A 25,600-nucleotide genomic window follows, 5' to 3' on the forward strand; every position below is an offset into this window, starting at 1 on the left:
AGAAGTCCCCCAGGGGGGCTTCTAGTATATGTGTAAAAAAAAAAAAAACGTGTTGTTAATAGTAAAAATCCCCCTCCCCTAATAAAAGTCTGAATCACCCCCCTTTCCCCAGGTTTTAAATAAAAGTAAACAAATAAATAAATAAATAAACATGTTTGGTATCGCCGCGTGCGTAATCGCCCGAACTATTAATTAATCACATTCCTGATCTCGTACGGTAAACGGCGTCAGCGCAAAAAAATCCCAAAGTGCAAAATTGCGCATTTTTGGTCGCATCAAATCCAGAAAAAATGTAATAAAAAGCGATCAAAAAGTCGTATATGCGCAATCAAGGTACCGATAGAAAGATCACATCATGGCGCAAAAAATGACACCTTGCACAGCCCCATAGACCAAAGGATAAAAGCGCTATAAGCCTGGGAATGGAGCGATTTTAAGGAATGTATATTGGTTAACAACGGTTTGAATTTTTTACAGGCCATCAGATACAATATAAGTTATACATGTTATATATCGTTTTAATCGTAACGACTTGAGGAACATGCATAACAAGTCAGTTTTACCCCAGGGCGAATGGCGTAAAAACACATTTCCCCCAAATAAAAGAAATGCGTTTTTTTTTTTCAATTTCACCACACTTTGAATTTTTTTCTGGTTTCGCAGTGTACTTTATGCAAAAATTCAGCCTGTAATTGCAAAGTACAATTAGTGACGCAAGAAATAAGGGGTCATGTGGGTTTCTAGGTGGAAAAATGCAAGTGCTATGACCTTTTAAACACAAGGAGGAAAAACCGAAAACGTAAAAACGAAAATGGGCCATGTCCTTAAAGGGTTAAACCTACAATTCCCATCATGCCTGAACAGCCAAAGCTAAACCTTTGGCTGTCCAGGCATGATGGGTCTTGTAGTTTTGCAACACCTGGAGGGCCTAGGTTTGACATCCTTGCCTATCCTGATCTATCCTCCCACTTTTCATCCAACTCGCTTTTTAACTCCCTGCAATCCGGCTTCCACCCCCACCACTTTACAGAAACTGTCCTCACCAAAATGGCCAATAACCTAAGCCTCACACCAATACTCTTTGCTCCTTCTCCTTGGCCTATCTTCTGTCTTCGACCATTCTCTCCTACAGATTCTTTCATCCCTCGGCGTCACTTGCGCAGCCCTCTCCTGGATCTCCTCTTACCTCTCCAACCGCACTTTCAGTGTCTCCCACACCACCTCCTCTCCTCGTCCCCTTACTGTTGGTGTCCCCCAAGGCTCTGTACTCTGTACTCAGATCTACCTCTGGGCCGGTTTTCACCTCTTTGCTATCCAGGATTCCAGAGTGTCTATCGGCCATATCTTTCTTCTTTCTCCCACTTTGTAAAGCTCAGCATGGACAAAACAAAGCTAGCCTCCCCCATACTCTGGAACTCTCTACCCCGACACATCCGGCTCTCATCCACCTGTCCTTGAAAGTAACCTTAAAACCCATCTCTTCAAACTAGGCTACAACCTACAACAATTCTGCATCACACTTGGTTGGCTGCACTTAACCTCCTGTTTCTCTTCCAGTATCCTATAGATCAGGGGTACTCAACAACATTTAGTGAAGGTCCACTTACCGTGGTCTATTGTCAGGTGAAGGTCCGAGCTTTCCATAGTAGTATACAGCATCCCTGTGCGCTGTTCCCCAGTAATATATAGCCCACTGCGTGCTCTCCCCCGTAGTATATTACCCCCCCTGTGCACTCTCCCCCTGTAGTATATAGCCCCCTGTGCGCTCTCTCCCTGTAGTATATAGCCCCCTGTGCACTCTCTCCCTGTAGTATATAGCCCCCTGTGCGCTCTCTCCCTGTAGTATATAGCCCCCCTGTGCTCTCTTTTCCAATAGTACAGTCATTTGTTTCGAGAATTACACAAATATTATATTTTCCCATGATCCCCTGCCCTCTGGTTTTTGTGTGTGTTGGTCAGGTGTTCTTATCACATACAGAAATATAATTGCAATCATATTATGAGTAACACAAGCTTATACTGACAGTTAGAATGAGGTAATGCAGCAAGTCAATATTTGCAGTGTTGACCCTTCTTCTTCAGGACCTCTGCAATTCTCCCTGGCTGCTCTCAATCAACTTCTGGACCAAATCCTGACTGATAGCCGTCCATTCTTGCACAATCAATGCTTGCATTTTGTCAAAATTTGTTGGTTTTTGTTTGTCCACCCGTCTCTTGATGATTGACCACAAGTTCTCAATGGGATTAAGATCTGGGGAGTTTCCAGGCCATGGACCCAAAATCTTAGTTTTGTTCCCTGAGCCATTTTGTTATCACCTTTGCTTTATGGCAAGGTGCTCCATCATGCTGGAAAAGGCATTGTTGATTGCCAAACTGCTCTTGGACGGTTGGTAGAAGTTGCTCTTGGAGGACATTCTGGTATCATTCTTTAGTCATGGCTGTGTTTTTAGGCAAGACTGTGAGAGAGCAGATTGCCTTGGCTGAGAACCAACCCCACACATGAATTGTTTCAGGATGCCTTACAGTTGGCATGAGACAAGACTGGTGATAGCGCTCACCTCGTCTTTTCGGAATAAGCTGTTTTCCAGATGTCCCAAACAATCAGAAAGGGGATTCATCAGAAAAAATGATTTTCCCCAGTCCTCAGCAGTCCACTCCCTGTCCTTTTTGCAGAATCAGTCTGTCCCTGATGTTTTTTCTGGAGAGAAGTGGCTTCTTTGCTGCCCTCCTTTAGACGAGGCCTTGCTCCAAGAGTCTCAGCCTCACAGTGCGTGCAGATGCCCTCACACCTGCTCGCTGCTATTCCTGAGCAAGCTCTGCACTGCTGGTAGCCCGATCCCGCAGCTGAAACACTTTTAAGAGACGGTCCTGGCTTGTTGGTCTTTCTTGGGCGCCCTGGAGCCTTTTTGGCTCACCGAGAAGAAGCGTTTTATACGTGAAACGGACGTCGCTCTGTTTACTTGTGGATAGTACCTGCTATTGATGCCTTCTATGTCCAAATAAAGCATCTTTTAACCGATTTTGGTGAGCTGCCGCACTTCATCTTATCCTTTTGTGCAAAGACTTTACTGGATTGTTTTCTCAAGCTGAGCACCACCTACGGTAGAGTTACACAAACCAATGGAGAGTCACGGTGAGGTCCAAGTTTGGTTTCCTAAAACTGGGGACAGTGCCAGCATACACATCTTGTGTGAAACTATAATAAATGATAACTTCCCTATCGTCTTATGCTGTAACAGAACTTAATATAGCTCCAGCAAACATTGTGAGAGTAGAGAGTCAACTCTATAATGTCTCACAAAGGTGAGTGAATTGGACCAAGTAGCTGAGTCCAAAAGAACAGAGCATCTTTCTGCCCAGGTGGTGGAAACGGCTCTGATCGAATGCGCTTTGGTGAAGTCCGGAGCTTCTCTTCCTGCCGTGGTTTAACACAAGTTGATGCAGTCGCAAATCCAGCGCGAAATTGATGGCTTTGAGGCCTTCCTGCCCTTGTTTTTCCCATGGAACAGGACCAGTAAGTTATCTTCTATCCTAAAGGAAGAAGTTCTCTGTAGGTATATCCTCATTGCTCTGACCACATCCAGAGTGGAATAGTCTTCTCCTTCCTCCAGACCCTCTGGAGCAAAAATCGGAAGCAGGATGGAATGGTTTATATTTGCAAAGGAAGAAACCTTGGGTTGGAAAGCCGGTAAATATCTTAGGATGACTTTGTCTTCCAGAAAAGTTGTATAAGGTTCACCAGCTGCCAGGGCCTGAAGCTCACCTACCCTCTTGGCTGTAGTGACAGCCAACAGAAATGCCACCTTGAGGGTGAGAAACTTAGTTTCTACCGAATCCAGAAGTTCAAAGGGCTGTTTACAAAGCTGTTTCAGGACTAAGGGTAGGTCCCAAGGTGGTACAGGTCTAACTATTGTAGGTCTTAATTGATCAATTGCCCTAGTGAAATCTTTCACTTCCTTCTCCTGTAGATGTCTTCTGTTTAGCAAGGAAGACAAGGCCGCAATCTGAACCCTGATCGAGCTGGGTTTTAGACCATTGTCGAAACCTTCCTGCAGGAAGTCCAAAATCTGCGCCACTGATGGACTTTGTGGATTGATTTTGTGAGAAATAGCCCAGGTCTGGAAGATTTTTACCAATCCTGTTATAGGAGCGGTTGGTTGCAACACTCCTAGAGTGAGACAACGCTTCCAACACTTTCTGAGAGAGAACCTGAGAGAGTGTTCAATACGGGCCGATCAATCTCCAGGTTGTCAGGTTGAAGGCCTTGAGACTCTGATACAACTGGTTGTCCTGAGACACCAGGTCTCTCAACATTGGTAATCTCCAATACACTCCCCTGCTCATGTTCAACAGTTGTGGGAACCAGCACGTCTTTGTCCAGAAGGGAATTATGGCTATCACATTTGCCTGATCCTGGCGGATCTTTGCTAATACCCTCGATATTAGAGGAATTGGTGGAAATACATATGCCAGCTGGAAGTGTCACTTGATGGACAGGGCATCCACTGCTAGGGGATGGTCTTCCCTGTAAAGGGAACAAAAATTGGTCAGCCTGGCGTTCTGTTTGGTTGCCATCAGATCCCCAGCGATCTACTATTTGCCTGAGCACCCTCTTGTTCAGTGCCCATTTTCCTGGAACCGTGAGCCCTCAACTCAGACGATCCGCCATCACATTGTGGGTGCCCTTGATGTGTATTGCAGATAGCTTTGTTATCCTCTCTTCTGCCCATACAAAGATCCTCTCCACGTCTCTCAGAAGGGTCTGGGACCTTGTGCCTCCTTGTTTGTTGATATAACAAATGCACTCTATATTGTCTGTTTGAACTTTCACCACCTTGCAGTAAAGTACCTGCTCGAAGTGTCTTAGTGCCAGAAACAACGCTCTTAGCTCTTTTACGTTGGAATACAGGTCTTTTTCCTTTACGGTCCATAATCCTGAAACTTGCATCTGATGAAGATGGGCTACCCAGCCTGTCCCTGAGGCATCTGTGGTAATCACCTCCCTAACTGGTTCTACAAGATCCATCCCATCTTTCACCTCCTGCCACCATCTGAGAGATAGTCTGGTGTTTACAGACAGGACATGAGTATGATTCAGGGTTGCTAGATCTCTGCTCCAAACCCTGAGAGTCTCTTGTTGTAGATGCCTGAGGTGCCATGAAAGGTGCCCCAAGAATTTCATTAGAGTTCTCAATGAAACCTGACGTGGTGTCTTTAAAAACTGACATCCCATTTGGATCCTGTTCTTCCCCTGAATGGATAGGTAGAGTTTCATCTGGACCGTGTCGATGATGAATCCCAGGAAAGCTTTGGATGTTGACAGCTCCAAGTCTGACTTCTCCTGATTCACCACCCAGCCTAGCTGATGGAGGAAATCTAGGACAATCCTGGTCTGCGTGCAAAGGAGGTCTGTTGTAGGCGCCATGATTAGCCAGTCGTCTAGATAAGGGACTATGCTTATCCCTTGTAGTCTCAAAACGGCTACCACTGCTGAGACTATTTTGGTAAAGACCAATGGCGCTGTACTTATGCCAAAAGGCAGCACTCTGAATTAAAGGTGCCTGACCTTTCCCTGTAGGTGTAGTGCTATCCTTAGATACTTCCTGTGGCAGGGATTGATTGGTACATGGAAATATGCGTCCTGGAGGTCCAGGGACGCCATGAAGTCTCCAGGCAGGATTATTGATTTGACAGATTTTATTGTCTCCATGCGAAATCTTTTGGTGACTATACATTTGTTCAAATACCTGAGATCTATTCTAGTCTCCATTTGCCGGACTGCTTTGGGACCAAAAAATTTGGGAATATACTCCTTTCCCCTCTTCTGCTGGAGGGACTTCCTCCAAGGCTGTGATTTTTACTAGATGCAAGACCTGTTGCTCTAGAATGTTTCTTTTTCCGCTTTCTAACCTTTTTGAAATCAAAAATCTTTCTAAAGGAAGAGGGTTTAAAGGAAGAGAATAACCAAAACGGATAGGGGTTTACGACCCAGGGGTCTTGGACTGCAGACGCCCAGATCTCCCAAAAAAACAGTCAACTGACTGCCGACCGGCAAAACTGAGGAGTCAAAAATCAGGTTTCTTGTTTCCTTCCTTTTGACCTGCCTAGAGGTGCCCCTTCTACGAGAAAAGGTCTCTCTACCCCTGTTGGAGTACCTGGACTGCCTTCCTCTTGGTGGTGATCTTGGTTTCCTAAACCAGTGCTTCTCAAACTTTTTCTACTGGAGCCTCACCCAACAGACCAAGGCAATGCCTGGGCCTCACCAGACTGACCAAGAGGATGCCTGGGCCTCACTATCTGTGGTGAAAGTCCATTTAAAAGCTGAAAATAATGCTAGGGCTACTATTCACCAATCTCCCAAGCTCTTTATACTAATAAAGCAAGTACAAAATAAATAAATAAAATAATAATGGAGATTTTTGCAAACAGCAAAAGAACTAAACAGATTATAGTTGCTTTGTGAAAACTGGCTCCCCAGCTGGGCCTCACCAACAACTAGGGGGTGCCTCACTGGTGAGGCCTGCCTCACAGTTTGAGAAGCACTGTCCTAAACTGTCTCCTGGCTGAAGTGATCCGAGGAAGGGACTTTCCCTTCTTATCAGATAATTCTATCATTAGGTTATCTAACTCTGCACCAAACAACCTCCCGGGTTGATATTCTAGGTTGCAGAGATGCTACTTGGACGGGTTATCCCGTCCAAGGTTTCAGCCAGAGGGCCCTCTTACCTGCAGTAGAAATTGCCATGGTTCTGGATGCCAGTGTAATCTGCTGTGAAGAAGCATCGCAAAGGTAGTCAATAGCTAAATTTATTTTCTTAAATTTGGCGAGTATATCATCCCTTTTTTCTCCTTTCTCTAAGTTATCCTGAGACTTAGCCAGCCACCTTCTAAGCGATCTGGCCACTCCGAAGGCAAAGACTGACACCGAAGTCTGAGCAGCAGCAGCTGAGTAGGACCGTTTAAGGGCTACTTCCACCCTACGATCCATTGGGTCCTTTAGACTGGACCCATCCTCTGCTAGTACCAGATTACGCTTGGAAAGTTTGGCAATAGCCACATCTTCTCTCGGTGGTGCTATCCATTCGTTAGACTGATCATCTCTTATGTTGTACATAAGTTTAAATCTCTTACTATGAACAGAAGATTTTCTGCCTTGATAATATCCATAATCCTTATCCTCCTTCTTGCCCTTTTTCTCAACTTATTTTTAATAGAGTCCGTAAGTTCTCCAATGGACTGCTGCACAAAGTCTTTTACCCAGACGACCACATCCTGGATGGAAGGTTCATCCCTATTCAGTAAGGAATTGAGACATTCCTGGCACAACATAGAGTAATTTGCTTTAAAGATTTATCTGTAAACAAACGCATGCAAACAAGACCCCTTAGATCCAGAGGAGAAAATAGGGTGCAAGGAACTATCCTCGACTTACCACACCGGATACACGACAGGTTGTTGTGTTTAAAAGTGCATTTACGTCCACGGGACCCCCTGCTGGAATCTATAGAAGACATCTGTAACAGACATTACAACGGTACCTTGGTTCTCGAACTTAATTGGTTCCGGAAGGCAGTTTGAGAACCAAGCAGTTTAAAAACCGAGCAGTGTCTTCCCATAGGAAATAATGTAAATGTGATTAATTGGTTCCAGCAGCCACCAATAATAACCTACAATCCTCATTTATTACACTGATATTTGCTCAGTTTAATCACTACAGTACAGGACAGAACAGCACGATACTGTACAAGACATTAAACATAAGAAATGTTCATCAGAACCAGCAATTATAGTAGAGTAGTCACCAACTCCTCACCCATTCTTTACTGTATAGCGTTCCCCCCCCCCCATCCAAGCACTGTAATGTATGGGAGATGGTGGTGCACTGCCTGTACTACTACTGCACTTTATATGCACTCCAGCAGTCTTATACAGCACTGTACTGTATGTGAAGCCTAAACTACTGCTTAACTCGCCAGGTACAACCCACCATCCACGCTCGCAAAAACGTTCGAAAGCCGAGCATAGTTGGAATTCCAAACACTACTTCTGGATAAATTTTCGTTCGAATACCAAGCAGTTAGAGTTCCAAAGCGTTCGAAAACCGAGGTATTACTGTATATTAAAATATGCTAGCAAGCAATACTTCATTATGCACACATAGAATAATTCAGCTACCTTAACGCCTTGCCGCAAAATGATGTTTGGGAAACGTCATGTAAAGCAGGTAGTTCCTGCAACATGACGTTTCCCAAACGTCATGCTTTCCCTGCCTCCCCCCCTCTGTCCCTAAGTGAGATCACACAGCAGGAGGAGGCTGTGTCACACAGCATCCTCCTGCTGTCTCTGCCCGGAGGGGAGCTGCGCTCCCCCCGGGCAGTTAACCCCATAGACGCCGCGGTCAATGTGACCACAACGTCTATGGGGAGTTTTAAAAAAAGGCCGGCGGTCGGGAGGCGATCGGGCGGCGGGAGGGGACTGTGGCATGTTGGCTCCTCCCGCCGCCACTGCTTATGCTCCCCCTGGCCGTTCTGTCCCCCCTCCTGCGCCGGTGGATCGCCGCTATTACCGTTATAGCGGCGATCCGCCGGTACCGGCGCCGCCGCTGCATTTCATCTCCCTCCACCGTGAATCCACAATGGGGGGAGATGAAATAAGTGTAAATCAGACCTCAGATCAGCCCCCTAGTAGGCCGATCTCTAACCCCCCCTTCCCCGGGCGGCCATCACATCCAAGATGGCCGCCCCCATCCCTGCGAACAAACGATGTTTGTTCGCAGGGATGGAAATAAATAAATAAATAATCAAAACCCCATGCTCTCCGCCACCGGAGGTAGCGGAGAGCATGGGGCAGTGATCGGGGACCCCCCTGGGGGGTCCCGGAGCAGGCGATCAGCGGTATATACTATATACCGCTGATCGCCTGTTCCCAGTGCTGCCCGGCACTTTTTATCCCCTGTCACCATAAATCATTGGTGACAGGGGATATAAAGTCTCAGTGTCCCCCCTCCAAGTTGCCCCCCACCCCCCCAGTCACCCCCGTCCCCCAGTCACCCCCCCTTCCCCATACTATATACCGCTGATCGCCTGTTCCCAGTGCTGCCCAGCACTTTTTATCCCCTGTCACCATAAATCATTGGTGACAGGGGATAAAAAGTCTCAAATTCGAGTTTTTCATTTTTACTGTCTTATTTTGAATACTTTCCTCTAATACCTGTGGGGTCAAACCGCTCACCGCACCCCAAGATGAATTCTTTGAGGGGTGAACTTTCCTAAATGGGGTGACTTTTGGGGGGTTCTCTTCTGCGGACACTACAGGGGCACTGCAAACGCAACTGGCGCTCAGAAACTTCTTCGGAAAAATCGGCACTGAAAATGCTAATTGGCGCTCCTTCCCTTCTGAGGCCTGCTGTGTGCCCATGCAGTGGTTTATGCCCACATATGGGGTACCATTCTACTCAGGAGAACCTGCGTTACAGATTTTAGGGTACATTTTTTCTCCTTTTCCTTGTGAAATTTTAAACTAAACGAACATATTATTGGAAAAATTCGAGTTTTTCATTTTTACTGTCTTATTTTGAATACTTTCCTCTAATACCTGTGGGGTCAAAATGCTCACCTCACCCCAAGATGATTTCTTTGAGGGGTGAACTTTCCTAAATGGGGTGACTTTTGGGGGGTTCTCTTCTGCGGACACTACAGGGGCACTGCAACTGCGTTACAGATTTTGGCATGCAGATTCTCCCCTGTTCCTAGTCAAATTGAGAAATTTCAAACTAAACGAACATATTATTGGAAAAATTCTAGTTTTTCAATTTTACTGTCTTATTTTGAATACTTTACTCTAATACCTGTGGGGTCAAAATGGTCACCGCACCCCAAGATGAATTCTTTGAGGGGTGTACTTTCCAAAATGGGGTGACTTTTGGGGGGGAGTTCTCTTCTGCGGACATTACAGGGGCGCTGCAAACACACCTGGCGCTCAGAAACTTCTTCAGAAAAATCTGCACTGAAAATGCTAATTGGCGCTGCTTCCATTCTGAGCCCGGCTGTGTGCCCATACAGTGGTTTATGCCCACGTATGGGGTACCGTTCTACTCAGGAGAACCTGCGTTACAAATTTTGGGGTGTGGATTCTCTCATGTTCCTTATGAAATTGAGAAATTTCAAAGTAAACGAACATATTATTGGAAAAATTTGAGTTTTTAATTTTTACTGTCTAATTTTAAATACTTTCCTTTAATACCTGTGGGGTCAAAATGGTCACCACACCCCAAGATGTATTCTTTGAGGGGTGTACTTTCCAAAATGGGGTGACTTTTGGGGGGGTTCTCTTCTGCGGACAGTACAGGGGCGCTGCAAACGTACCTGGCGCTCAGAAACTTCTTCAGCAAAATCTGCATTAAAAAAGCTAATTGGCGCTCCTTCCCTTCTGAGCCCTGCTGTGTCCCCATACAGTGGTTAATGCCCACATATGGGGTACAGTTGTATTCAGGAGAACCTGCGTTACAAATATTGCGGTACTTTTTTTTTCTTGTTCCTCGTGAAATTGAGAAATTTCAAACTAAACGAACATATTATTGGAAAAATTCGGGTTTTTCATTTTTACTGTATTCTTTTGAATACTTACCTCTAATGCATGTGGGGTCAAAATGCTCATTCTACCCAAAGATGAATTCTCTGAGGGGTGTACTTTCGAAAATGGGGTGACTTATGGTTTTTTTTTCTCTGCTGGCACTACAGGGGCTCTGCAAACGCACCTGGTGCTCAGAAACTTCTTCAGCAAAATCTGCATTAAAAAAAATAATTGGCGCTCCCTTCCTTCTAAGCCCCGCTGTGTGCCCATACAGTGGTTTATGCCCACATATGGGGTACCGTTGTACTTAGGAGAACCTGCGTTACAGATTTTGGCATACTTTTTTTTCTCATGTTCCTTTTGAAAATGAGAAACTTTAATCTAAACGTATATATTATTGGAAAATTTTAATTTTCAATTTTTTTACGGCCTAATTGTGAATACTTTCCTCCAGCCCCTGTAGGGTTACAATGCTCATTATACCCCTAGATTAATTCTTTAAGGTGTGTAGTTTCCAAAATGGGGTCACTTATGGGGGTTTCCAGTATACAAGCCTTCTAAATCCATTTAAAAAAATAACTGGTCCCTAAAATAAATCAGTTTTGGAAATTTCATGAAAATTTGATAATTTGCTGATACATTTCTAAGCCCCGTAACACCCTAAAAAAGTAAAATATGTTTACTAAATTATGCCAAAATAAAGAAGACATATCGGTAATGTGACTTAGTAACTAATTTATGTGCTATGACTTCCTCTTTTAAAAGCAGAGAATTTCAGAAGTTCATAAAATGCTAAATTTTCAAATTTTTCATGATATTTTGATGTTTTTCACAAAAAACACACAAAGTAGTGACCAAATTTTGCCACTAACATAAAGTGCCATATGTGACGAAAAAACAATCTCAGAATCGCTAGCATACGTTAAAGCATCACTGAGCTATAAGAGCATAAAGTGAGACAGGTCAGATTTTGAAAAATGAGCCTGGTCATTAAGGCCAAAACAGGCTGCGGAGGCAAGGGGTTAGAGATTGTCCAACATTTTTTTCTTATTGGAAATGTGAATAACTTGTTATCTGTCTCTTTCCCTGAGTGGTTTTCTCTCACCTTTTTTCGCCTCTGTGTCCCCGGGCCTCCTCCTCTGTTGCTGCTTTTTGGATTTGTGTTTGTTTACATAAAGAACTTCCAGGTCACAGGGGTCAGCAGTGACATCACAGCTCTGCAAGCCTGTAGCTCCACCCACTCTACCCATAGGCAGGTAATGTCTGTATTACTACAAGTGTCCTTTTAAGCAGCATGGTGGCTCAGTGTCTGCCAATTAGTTTTGTTATCAAATCAACTAGTTTTTTTTTTACACTTTTATCTGTTGTAGCACTACAAACCCCAGCACACATGTACATGATAGGAGTTGTAGTCCTGGATTACATATACACTACAGTAGCCATCCTACAGGTGGGCGGGGTGGGCCAGGATTCTGTTACAAGTTTACCTCAGCAATAGATTGATAGATGACATGGTGACTGCCATGAGGTGAAGTCTCCTCTCTCCTCTCCATATTACACACAGCAGCAGCCTCTCTCCTCTCCATATTACACACAGCAGCAGCCTCTCTCCTCTCCATATTACACACAGCAGCAGCCTCTCTCCTCTCCATATTACACATAGCAGCAGCCTCTCTCCTCTCCATATTACACAGCAGCAGCAGCACTGACCTATCACTCTCATCTTTACACTACAATAGTAACAATATAGGGGAAGATTTAGCAAAGCCTGTGCAGGGGAGCAGTTACCCATAGCAACCAATCAGATTGCTTCTTTAATTTTTAAAAAAGGCCTTGGAAAATGAAACCTAGAATCTGACTGGTTGCTATGGGCAACTGCTTCCCTGTACAAGTTTTGATAAATCACCCCCTCATACTTTCTTTACTGTTAATAGCTCCAACCTATGCTGCAGTGCTGTACAGAGATTGTAGTCTGTCATGTCGTCCTTACTGTTGCAGTTTCTTCTGGGCTCAGATGTTAGTTACATGTTAGGGGTGTGGCTAAAGAAATATATGCATAACCCCACCCACCTGATGACTCACTGTTCCCTCACTGGCAGGAACAGGAAACAGAAAGAGAACAGAATATCACAGGAAGTAAAGAAAACACAGGCAGAGTGGTCATGTGACTGAGCCTGAGAACACAGTAAGCGCTCTAAATAAAGAATAGAAGTGTATGTAGAATATGCAACACCCACAGAGGTCAATGCAATGCTAGTTTATTGAAAAATCCCGGACAACCCCTTTAAGCTGTAAAACAGTCCTGCAAAGGAGATTTCACTCAGCAATAGTAACCCAGACGGTTGCTTGAGAGATTTCCCACCATGTGCTGTCCTGAACGCCAAACAGCACTGTGATGATGGTCTGGGCACTTTAAATGGACAGCCTTGGCGTCACTACATTAAGGCCCTGCCTCCTAGTGCAGTTGTATGTAACTCCCATGGGCGATCCTTGATACTGCCCATACACCCCTTTCTAGAAAGCCCGATAGGAGAGGGATAGTGATTCTATAGGCAACTGTGACCTGATTACCGCTCCTTTGCCGCTCCAAGCGATACCTCCGAACAGTGGCGGGGTCCCGGAAGTGAATCTTCACTGCTATGCGTCACTTCCGCCCACACCAAGATGGCGCAGTGGCATCCTCCGCTCCCGAGGGAAACGCTGCCACGGGACCGCTTCTGCCTCTTGAATTCGTAACCGGACAAGGAATAACCCCGTCCGGTACCACCTCAACCTTAGACCGCCGACCGGAATCTGCCGGTGTCACCGCAGCAACGAGTCTCTGCTCCTACTGCTACACAGGTATTGGGCAGAGGTATATGATACTGTGGTACAAAGAGTACTCACAGTGTTAAAAGTGCCTCAAAAGTTTTTAGAACACAGCCAACAGGAACACTGGCTACCTATCCCATAGATAACAGGGACAAGAGAAAAAAACTTAGAGGGAGGGGGCCATAGGGGGCCTATTATAGCGAAGGGGGCGGAGTTGTTATTTTTGCCTCATTAAAATATTCCCTTGTCCATAGCTACACAGGGGTGGAGACACCCCATCTGTTGTGCTGCCAATATGGACGATAGGGAAACAATGATGCCAAGCAGCAGCCTCCTTTTAAAGTGTCCAGTGGTGTCATTCTTACTTAATCATGACAGATTGATCTCCAGCCCTGTCCTCATCAACACCCACACCTGTGTTAATGGAGCAATCACTGAAACAATGTTAGCTGGTCCTTGTAAGGCACGGCTGCAATGATGTTGAAATGTGTTCTGGGGGATAAATTTTCTAGGCAAATATTGACTTTGCAAGTAATTGCTGTTAAGCTGATCACTCTTTATAACATTCTGGAGTATATGCAAATTGCCATTTTAAAAACTGAAGCAGTAGACTTTGTAAAAATTAATATTTGTATCATTATTAAAACTTTTGGCCATGACAGCATATAGCCCCCCTGTGCGCTCTCCCCCAGTAGTATATATCCCCTTGTTCTCTCTCCCCCTCCCATATATCCCCCCTGTGTGCTCTCCCCCTCCCATACAGCATATAACATAAAAAACCAAACACTTATACTCACCTGGGTCCGGGCGCTTCCTCTTCACGCTTGTGGTCGTACTGCAGTGGTCACAAGAGGCTGCCCTTCCCTTGTCCTGGTGCCAGCACTCCAGTGACGTCACTCGAGCGCCGAAACCAGAGGCAGAGAGCAGCCTCCTGTGACCGCTGCGGCCACAAGAGTGACTGACAGGGAGGGAGCCAATGGCTCTTCCTGTCAGTGCTCCTGCACGGTAACTGTGAGCGCTCATAGTTATGAGAGTTACAAGCGCTCATAGTTACTGTGCAGGGAGCAGCGCAGCTCAGTATATAGGTATGCTGCAGCCGGGGTCCGGACAGCTGGCCTCCGCGCTCCGCCACTTGATGACCCCTGCTATAGATTGTAAGCCCTCGCGGGCAGGGTCCTCTTCCCATATGTACGAATCTGCCATTTGCCTTTATGTAATGTGTTTTTGATCTTGTAATGCTCCTGTTTGTTTGTTTTTTATTTTTATTTATTTTATTTTATTTTAAACAACAACGCAGCTCAAAAGAACAGACAGTGGCATTGATATCTTCACATCACTTGTATGAGTATCTGGTCAAGCAGTTTCAAAACCAAATCATAATCATCCATTTAATTATATCTCCCAGGAGATCCAACCCCCAAGGCACTGTTGACCAAAAACTACCTACCCTATCTCTATTCTATCTTCCCAACTCTAATCCAACCACCCTACACACATCTTACTACGACACCATGGACCCCGGCTGCGCTACAGACGGCACAACCCCTCCATATCATATTTACTTCTTATACAAGGTTATTTCCATATTCCATCATTATGTTAGGGCAATGATTAGGAACCAGCACAGGCAAACACGCTCACTAAAAGCAGAACTCTTGGGGTCCATGTTCCCATCTCGGGGATCCTGGTCACCCTCAAGTCCACCCTTTCCCACTTTCAACCTGGTGCCAGTGATCCCACTAATGTGGAGCCACTCGCATCCCACCCGACTCCTCCGACAGATGCCCCAACCATATATTATGATCAACAGATCAGACAAAGGAGCCGGGACATACTACACACTTCTCTGGCTCAACAACATCATATCCCCCTTTATACATTCTGATCATCTATCTCATCTCATAAGTAATTATAATGTCCGCTTACTATAGCATATATTATTTATCCCAAGTAATACACTGGAATCCTGCCATCTGCCTCACAACCGGTGCCATAGAGTCCTCACCCTTATTCTCTATATATTTATTAATCTTAAAATCTGCCCATACTATATTTAATTCCAGTGCCCCGGGGGATGATCGCCCGTTCACAATTCTTCACTCTTTCATCCCTCTTCTATACCATCTGTTATTAACTCTTCTCTCGTTTGTTATTAACTCTTCTACTCATTACATCCATCCAATGTTGTCCTTTTGTCTATAATTAGCTAAAATACAATCCCCTATCCCACCCCCGAACCCCCCTCCCCCATCGGTGGCAAGAAAAGAAAAGAAAAAAAAAAAAACGCACACACACAACAAAGCAAAAACAAAAAAAGATCTACCATTCGGCATCAATAATAGACTACTGTTTTTCCCAGAATTTTACCCACAGTTCAGTATACTCCTTTAATTTAAGGTACCCTTTCTTTTTCCTATTATGCCACAGTTCATACCTTAAAATTGTACTCCCCAATCCCTTCCATTCTTTACATGTAGGTGGATGTGCTGCAATCCAATTTCTTGCTATTACCAATCTAGCAGCTAAGAATAATTTGTACAGAACCCCTTTCTTAACCCTTGGTATCTGTTGATCCTCCATTACCCCCAAAATTGCACAAATAAACTTATCTTTGACATCAAAATTATAAATTGTATTTATCCTTTGAAAGATATCTTCCCCAAATTTACCTATTTTTTGACATGCCCACCAGTGATGATCCAGATCAGCGTCTTCCATTCCACATCTTACACAACCTTTTACCTTATCCTTACACCATTTATTAATATCGGCACTCGTATAATACAATCTGTGCGTATAAAAAAATTGTGTAACCTTGTGCCTTTTATCTGTAATGTTATCCCTTGCGTTAGTGTATACTTCTTCCCAGAACTCTTCTAATCTGGGCCCAATAGCGTTCTCCCATTTTTTCTGTGAATTCAAAAACAACTTATTCCCACGTGCCTCTACTAGTGCTTTATATATTTTACCAACTCCACCTTTTGTGCCAGTATCCATCTCAACTATACGCCGAATTATTCTTGAGTCATCTATTTCCCATCTATCCTTATGTTTAACCTTCTTAACCACTTCTCTCAGTTGATAATATCGTAATTGACATACTCTAATGTTAGTGATTTCACCCAACTCCTCCCGTGACCTTAAGCTCCTATTCTTAAAAAAATGCCCAACATAATATAATCCCTTCTGCCTCCAGTACCTCGAGTCCACGTCTTTAAACTCAGGGTACTGGCTATTGTCAAATAAGTATATTCCAACGGCCCTGTAACTTTTTCAGCTTTCCTAAGCTATAGCCATCCTTTGATCATCATCCTATAGATTGAATTCTTGGGGAAGTTAGCTTGCACCATCCTCTCCAGTAGCTCAAAAATATTCTGCGGTCTAATTTTCTGTTCTCTCATCCACCTTAACATAAAATCTACTTCTCTCCATTAATGCTCCTGTTTGTTACACTTATCACTTGTATGGGATTAAAGGGGTTATCCAGCGCTACAAAAACATGGCCACTTTCCCCCTACTGTTGTCTCCAGATTGGGTGGGGTTTTGAAACTCAGTTCCATTGAAGTAAATGGAGCTTAATTGCAAACCACACCTGAACTGGTGACAACACTAGGGGGAAAAGTGGCCATGTTTTTGTAGCGCTGGATAACCCCTTTAAGGGCGGTTTATAGATAAATAATAATAATATTAATATCACCTCAGGCAGCAGTAATAGAGAAGCCCCAGGACGAACTACAAGTGCCAGCATCACCACACACCTAGGTGCAGTACGAGGCTGAAGTTGGTTTCTTATTCAGAGGATTTTTCTTTTTCCTTTTTTAACCATTATTCTTACAGAAAATTGATAATATTCATAACCAGCTGTAAGTGAGGAGCCCTGAGGAGATTGGTGATAAACATGGCCAAAAGGACCCCAAGGTTGGTGTAAAAATGGGCATCAAAGTGAAAACACAAAATTATGATTTAAAAATAAAATTGACTTCGGGCCACTGATCTCACACTGATACTACACAGAGAGGGGGGACCCCGCATCACACTGAAACTACACAGAGAGGGGGGACCCCGCATCACACTGATACTACACAGAGAGGGGGGACCCCGCATCACACTGATACTACACAGAGAGGGGGGACCCCGCATCACACTGATACTACACAGAGAGGGGCCCCGCATCACACTGATACTACACGGAGAGGAGGGACCCCGCATCACACTGATACTACACAGAGAGGGGGGACCCCGCATCACACTGATACTACACAGAGAGGGGGGACCCCGCATCACACTGATAATACACAGAGAGGGGGGACCCCGCATCACACTGATAATACACAGAGAGGGGGGACCCCGCATCACACTGATACTACACAGAGAGGGATGCCCCGCATCACACTGATACTACACAGAGAGGGGGGACCCCGCATCACACTGATACTACACAGAGAGGGGGGACCCCGCATCACACTGATACTACACAGAGAGGGGGGACCCCGCATCACACTGATACTACACAGAGAGGGGGGACCCCGCATCACACTGATACTACACAGAGAGGGGGGACCCCGCATCACACTGATACTACACAGAGAGGGATGCCCCGCATCACACTGATACTACACAGAGAGGGGGGACCCCGCATCACACTGATACTACACAGAGAGGGACCCTGCATCACACTGATACTACACAGAGAGGGACCCCGCATCACACTGATAATACAGAGAGAGAGGGACTCCGCATCACATCCAAGAGAGTTTAGCCTGGCCCAAAGTGGTTCTGGGTATAAAAACTGGCATCAAAGTGGGCACATAGGCATTTTTTCCTATTTTGAATAAGTAACAGGTGTTTTCAAAGGGTTAAATGAGTTTGGGCCACTGATCTCACACTGATAATACACAGAGAGGGACGCCCAGCATCACAGTGATAATACACAGAGAGGGACGCCCAGCATCACAGTGATAATACACAGAGAGTAGCTCCAGTGCTCCTAAGGGTCTAACTGTACAGTGGAGCAAATGCCAAACTGCATCACAACGGCATCGAGGATGAAGATAAAGAGACATCCCGTCATCCATGGCGTCTCCGCTGCAATAGGGACATAGCAGCAGGTTACATTACTCCCACTCCAGAGAGTTCCCCCTTAAGGCCAGTTCACACAGAGTAAAATCGGCGCAATTCGGAGTCGTAACTCTCCGCTGCTGAATCCCGCCTGCCACTGTCTATGGGAAGGATCGCGCACCTCCGCTCTCCGCATCTCTCCGCTCAAAGATTGTTTGAGCATCCCTCTCTGTGTATTATCAGTGTGAGATCAGTGGCCCAAACTCATTTAACCCTTTGAAAACACCTGTTACTTATTCAAAATAGGAAAAAATGCCTATGTGCCCACTTTGATGCCAGTTCTTATACCCAGAACCACTTTGGGCCAGGCTGGACTCTCTTGGATGTGATGCGGGGTCCCCCCTCTCTGTGTATTATCAGTGTGATGCGGGGTCCCTCCTCTCTCTGTGTAGTATCAGTGTGATGCGGGGTCCCCCCTCTCTGTGTATGATCAGTGTGATGCGGGGTCCCTCCTCTCTCTGTGTAGTATCAGTGTGATGCGGGGTCCCTCTCTGTGTATTATCAGTGTGATGCGGGGTCCCTCCTCTCTCTGTGTAGTATCAGTGTGATGCGGGGCCCCTCTCTGTGTAGTATCAGTGTGATGCGGGGTCCCCCCTCTCTGTGTAGTTTCAGTGTGATGCGGGGTCCCCCCTCTCTGTGTAGTATCAGTGTGAGATCAGTGGCCCAAAGTCAATTTTATTTTTAAATCATAATTTTGTATTTTCACTTTGATGCCCATTTTTACGCCAACCTTGGGCTCCTTTTGGCCATGTTTATCACCAATCTCCTCAGGGCCCGTCACTTACAGCTGGTTATGAATATTATCAATTTTCTGTAAGAATAATGGTTAAAAAAGGAAAAAGAAAAATCCTCCGAATAAGAAACCAACTTCAGCCTCGTGGTACAGTCCCCTCTATAACCTCTTTGGCCGTATTTACCTCAGGAAGAGGGAGAGAGATATTACCACTCGGCCTGTGACAGGATATATCTTCATTTATTTATCATAACCTTTATCCTCCCTGAGATCCCCTCACTACAGACTGCTACATATACATATATATATATATATATATATATATATATATATATATATACAGCTCAGCTACATGTACATTACACATATACAGCTCAGCTACATGTACATTACACGCATATACAGCTCAGCTACATGTACATTACACGCATATACAGCTCAGCTACATGTACATTACACGCATATACAGCTCAGCTACATGTACATTACACGCATATACAGCTCAGCTACATGTACATTACACATATACAGCTCAGCTACATGTACATTACACACATATAGCTCAGCTACATGTACATTACACACATATACAGCTCAGCTACATGTACATTACACATATACAGCTCAGCTACATGTACATTACACACATATACAGCTCAGCTACATGTACATTACACATATACAGCTCAGCTACATGTACATTACACACATACAGCTCAGCTACATGTACATTACACACATATACAGCTCAGCTACGTGTACATTACACACATATACAGCTCAGCTACATGTACATTACACACATATACAGCTCAGCTACATGTACATTACACACATACAGCTCAGCTACATATACATTACACATATATACAGCTCAGCTACATGTACATTACACACATACAGCTCAGCTACATGTACATTACACATATACAGCTCAGCTACATGTACATTACACACATACAGCTCAGCTACATGTACATTACACACATACAGCTCAGCTACATGTACATTACACACATACAGCTCAGCTACATGTACATTACACACATACAGCTCAGCTACATGTACATTACACATATACAGCTCAGCTACATGTACATTACACACATACAGCTCAGCTACATGTACATTACACACATACAGCTCAGCTACATGTACATTACACACATACAGCTCAGCTACATGTACATTACACATATATACAGCTCAGCTACATGTACATTACACACATACAGCTCAGCTACATGTACATTACTCATATACAGCTCAGCTACATGTACATTACACATATACAGCTCAGCTACATGTACATTACACACATACAGCTCAGCTACATGTACATTACACATATATACAGCTCAGCTACATGTACATTACACATATACAGCTCAGCTACATGTACATTACACACATACAGCTCAGCTACATGTACATTACACACATACAGCTCAGCTACATGTACATTACACATATACAGCTCAGCTACATGTACATTACACACATACAGCTCAGCTACATGTACATTACACACATATACAGCTCAGCTACATGTACATTACACATATACAGCTCAGCTACATGTACATTACACATATACAGCTCAGCTACATGTACATTACACACATACAGCTCAGCTACATGTACATTACACACATACAGCTCAGCTACATGTACATTACACACATACACAGCTCTGCTCCACACACATCACACACAGACAGCTCTGCTGCATACACATCACTTCAGCTCATCCAGCACAGCAGAGTCCTGCATACACTGAGCAGCAGCCCCTGATCATGTGACTCCTCCTCCTCCTCCATTTAACTGATCACATGACTGTGACATCACAGCAGGTCCTGGAAGCATACAGCTCCTGTGTCTTCCAGACTTGTTTTATCAGCAGCTGCTGGACTGCCCCGCCCCCTGCCCCCTGAGCACCAATCACTGGAGAGGAGGAGGGGCCAGACACAAGGTACATGTGGAAATCCTTCCTGCCCCTCCCCCTCCTCCTGCTAGTGTGCTCTGCTGCTGCTGCCTCCTGGGATCTGCCCACTGGCTGCCAGACAGGTAGGAGATTTACAGTGATCAGGGGAGAGGGGGCATCCAGCTGTGCTAAGGGGGAGGGGGGCAGTATGGGGGGATAGTAAGGAGGGGGGGCAGTATGGAGGGATCACATCGGATAATCACTTTAAGCGCTCCCAGAGTTTCTTCCAGACACAGCACAACTCTGGTCCCTAGTGTTGGTGAAGTTTTTTTAGCTTATTACCAAATCACAGCTGAACTGGAGACAAAGGTTTGTTGTTTGCTGGACAAGTTGTACTTTTTCTTCCCATTCTTTATTATCCATTGTATCCTCTACTTTCTATTCATCTCTCCAGGATCCTCTGCTGATATCTTCTATATAAGAGACCGACCCATCAACCATGGAGAGAGACAGAGACAAGATGGCCGAGAGGATAATAACCCTCACCCTACACATACTCTTCCTGCTTACTGGGGAGGTGAGGGATTCTGGGAGTGATGTCATCATGACATCATTCTTATCTATGGAATAACAGATGGATAGGACTGGGGAGGTGAGGGATTCTGGGAGTGATGTCATCATAACATCATTCTTATCTATGGAATAACAGATGGATAGGACTGGAGAGGTGAGGGATTCTGGGAGTGATGTCATCATGACATCATACTTATCTATGGAATAACAGATGTATAGGACTGGGGAGGTGAGGGATTCTGGGAGTGATGTCATCATGACATCATTCTTATCTATGGAATAACAGATGGATAGGACTGGGGAGGTGAGGGATTCTGGGAGTGATGTCATCATGACATCATTCTTATCTATGGAATAACAGATGGATAGGACTGGAGAGGTGAGGGATTCTGGGAGTGATGTCATCATGACATCATTCTTATCTATGGAATAACAGATGGATAGGACTGGGGAGGTGAGAGATTCTGGGAGTGATGTCATCATGACATCATTCTGATCTATGGAATAACAGATGGATAGGACTGGAGAGGTGAGGGATTCTGGGAGTGATGTCATCATGACATCATCCTTATCTATGGAATAACAGATGGATAGGACTGGAGAGGTGAGGGATTCTGGGAGTGATGTCATCATGACATCATCCTTATCTATGGAATAACAGATGGATAGGACTGGGGAGGTGAGGGATTCTGGGAGTGATGTCATCATGACATCATTCTTATCTATGGAATAACAGATGGATAGGACTGGAGAGGTGAGGGATTCTGTTAATGGATGGAGTGATAGTAATGTGTCTCTCCATACACAGGATTACACAGTAGTGAAGAAGTCCTCTAGTGGGCGCTGTGGGGCCCCTGGGTGTGAAGGATGGGGAAGAACCCTGAGCCCAATCCCGGGGCCCCTGATACATGAGGAAATGGAGGAAGAGAAGATCCTAGAAGTCACCAACAAGATGGTGGAGCTGCTGAGTGGAGAGGTGAGACTGTGGCTGCTGGGAATGCTGGGACATTATACAGTAACACCACTGGAGGGGTGGGGGGGATGACTGTGTGATCATTGTGTGTGTCAGGTTCCTATAAGGTGTCAGGACGTGGCGGTCTATTTCTCCATGGAGGAGTGGGAGTATGTAGAAGGACACAAGGATCAGTACAAGGATGTGATGCTGGAGGATCAGCAGCCCCTCCCATCAGCAGGTAATAGACAGGACTATATACACACCTCCTCTCTGTATTATCTGGATGGAAAGAATGAATTCAGTCTCTGTATGTGTTCCCTCCAGTCAGATCCAGTAAGAGAACAGCACCAGAGAGATGTCCCCTTCCTCTTCTCCCACAGGATCAGGATCAGGTAGATGGAGATGTTCCCTATGATCTGTACATCCCACCTGACTTCTACTGTCTGATGACTTCTATAATATTTCTCTCACATCTTATGAATCAGGGGGAAGATCTAATTGAGATCAGTTGTACAGATATGACAGTAAAAGAAGAAGAGACACATGTGAGCGGTGATGAGCAGTATAAGGAGAACATCACTACAGGGAAGGATCTGAACCATAATATTGCTATGGACAAGATAGTAAAAGAAGAGAAGACAGATGACAGCAGTGATGAGCAGTATAAGGAGGAAATTAATAAAGGGAAGAATCTGGATTATATTAATGCTACAGACAAGATAAAAGAAGAAGAGACAGATGACAGCAGTGATGAGCAGTATAAGGAGGACATCACTACAGGTAACCGCCCAGGTGAGTAGTGACCACTAAATGCAGAGAACAGTCACACATTCTCCTCAGTCACCGGCTGTAACTATTCTGTGTGGAATATTATAAGCTCTGTGTCCTGTCAGTTTTCCAGCTATATAATCATTCAGCCTAAATTCTAATATACAGCACAGTCCCAGCGGACAATATATCACTATCAGTCTCCTGCTGCTGCATCTATAGTAACTGTCCTCATCTTACAGCGTATGTGTTTGGATTTTTTTTTAACTCATTTTATTGACAAGTAAAGTCAGAAATAATAAAGCATACAATACAGAAAACATCTCACAGTAATGGTAACATGGCATATAGCATCAGTGGTACAAATCCCAGATATATGATGGTTAAACAACAACCAAGTTACAGTAACACAGTATAAATTGTACAACAGTAATCTGCTCCTCACTCCAGCAGTGCAGGCCGGTACATGAAAATCTTTTAAAGAAATCGACAGGGGATGTGATCACAAGCAGTTATGTAATATACTCACTTTTTTTTAAATTACGTATATAGTTACATACGGCCGAGCTGTGCTCCGTGTTCCATGATATTTGTTCTTTTCTCTATTCAAGAAAAGAGACCAAACACAAAGTCCCAGCACTCACAGACATGGCTCGGTAATGACTGACAGTAGAGTTTTTTTAATGTCAGAGTATATGACCCCTCATGACCTTTAAAGGGGTAGTGCGGCGCTAAACATTTATTCACAAAATAACACACATTACAAAGTTATACAACTTTGAAATGTGAGTTATGTAAGTGAATGGCCCCCTTCCTCGTGTTCCCCCCAAGCCGGAAGTGTGATGCCTTATACTCACTGCATTCGTGTCAGCCCCCGGCCGCCATCTTGTGACAATGACGACATCTTCGGGAGCACGGCCGAACCGCTCCAGCCGTCCCTCATGCCGACCCCCTCTGCTGCATCATCAGCTGCTCAGCCGCGATTGGCTCAGCACAGTTATGCTCAGCCAATTGCAGCTGATGACGCGGCAGAGAGGTGACGGCTGGAGCGGTTCTGACGGCCTCCCGAAGATGTCGTCATTATCACAAGATGGCGGCCGGGGTGGGGGGAACACGGGGAAGGGGGCCATTCGCTTACATAACACACATTACAAAGTTGTATAACTTTGTAATGTGTGTTATTTTGTGAATAAATGTTTACCACCGCACTACCCCTTTAACCATTATACTTAGTTTAGATGCAGGAAAGGCCTCCGACAAGACCTCATGGCCCTTTATTCCCACCACTATTCAGCGTAGACGGTTTGGTCCTATATTCTCCCAATATATTATAGCTTATACACAAACTGACCGCAACTCCAGATTAACAATTATCCGACTTAAGGGACAAATCCGGCGCTGATTAAAAAGAACAAAAACAATCACAAACACTTACCATCCTTCCTGAATCCGTCAGTGTTTGAATTTCCCGCTGTTTGCAGGTCCCTGAAGCTCCAGTTGGTGTCTTCATCTCTTCATCTTCACTTCCTGGTTTGTCTAAAGCGACGTCCATTCTCTAAACTCTCCGCTCTCCAGTCTATCCTGAATGCAGCAGCCAGACTCATCTTCCTCTCCAGCCGTTACACTGACGTCTCCCCCCTGTGTCAGTCACTCTCACCCATAAAGCTCTCCACAACTCTGCCCCTCCATACATCTCCTCCCTCATCTCCACCTGCCATCCTACCCGCGCTCTACGTTCTGCTAATGATCTTACACCGACATCTTCCATAATCAGAACCTCTCACTCCGGCCTCCAGGACTTCTCTCGTGCTGCACCAGTTCTCTGGAATTAATTACCCAAAAACCTCAGACTCATTTACATCACCCACAGTGTCAGACATGTCCTGAAGACTCATCTCCTCGGGCTTATAACATTCCCTAATCTTGTCTTCCCTCTGCTATCCCCTCGCCTTCTACCCTATATCTCCTCTTGTTCCATGTATGTATTACCTGTACTCGGACATTGGCCGGTGACTGGCTCACCCAACACTTATAGACACTTTCTGACTCTATGTATAATGGCTGGACCATCGGGAAATAAAGCACTTGTTGCGTCTTGTCCCCCCCCAGTCCTCCCAGTCTGTAAGCTCCCGCCAGCAGATCTCTC

The 25,600-nt window shown here is 44.9% G+C and overlaps 1 protein-coding gene across 1 annotated transcript in view; it reads left to right on the top strand.

Moving 5' to 3' along the window:
• Positions 1-21,576: 21,576 nt before the first annotated feature.
• Positions 21,577-25,600, top strand: part of LOC138786851 (zinc finger protein 665-like) — a 34,065-nt gene continuing 30,041 nt past the window's right edge. Inside the window, 3 exon segments of the mRNA XM_069963922.1 lie at positions 21,577-21,735; positions 22,540-22,707; positions 22,801-22,924. Of these exon segments, the coding sequence (XP_069820023.1) occupies positions 21,658-21,735; positions 22,540-22,707; positions 22,801-22,924 (370 nt within the window). The 5' untranslated portion in view covers positions 21,577-21,657.

Source organism: Dendropsophus ebraccatus, chromosome 3 (genome assembly GCF_027789765.1).
Source record: "Dendropsophus ebraccatus isolate aDenEbr1 chromosome 3, aDenEbr1.pat, whole genome shotgun sequence".
Lineage (NCBI taxonomy): Eukaryota > Metazoa > Chordata > Amphibia > Anura > Hylidae > Dendropsophus > Dendropsophus ebraccatus.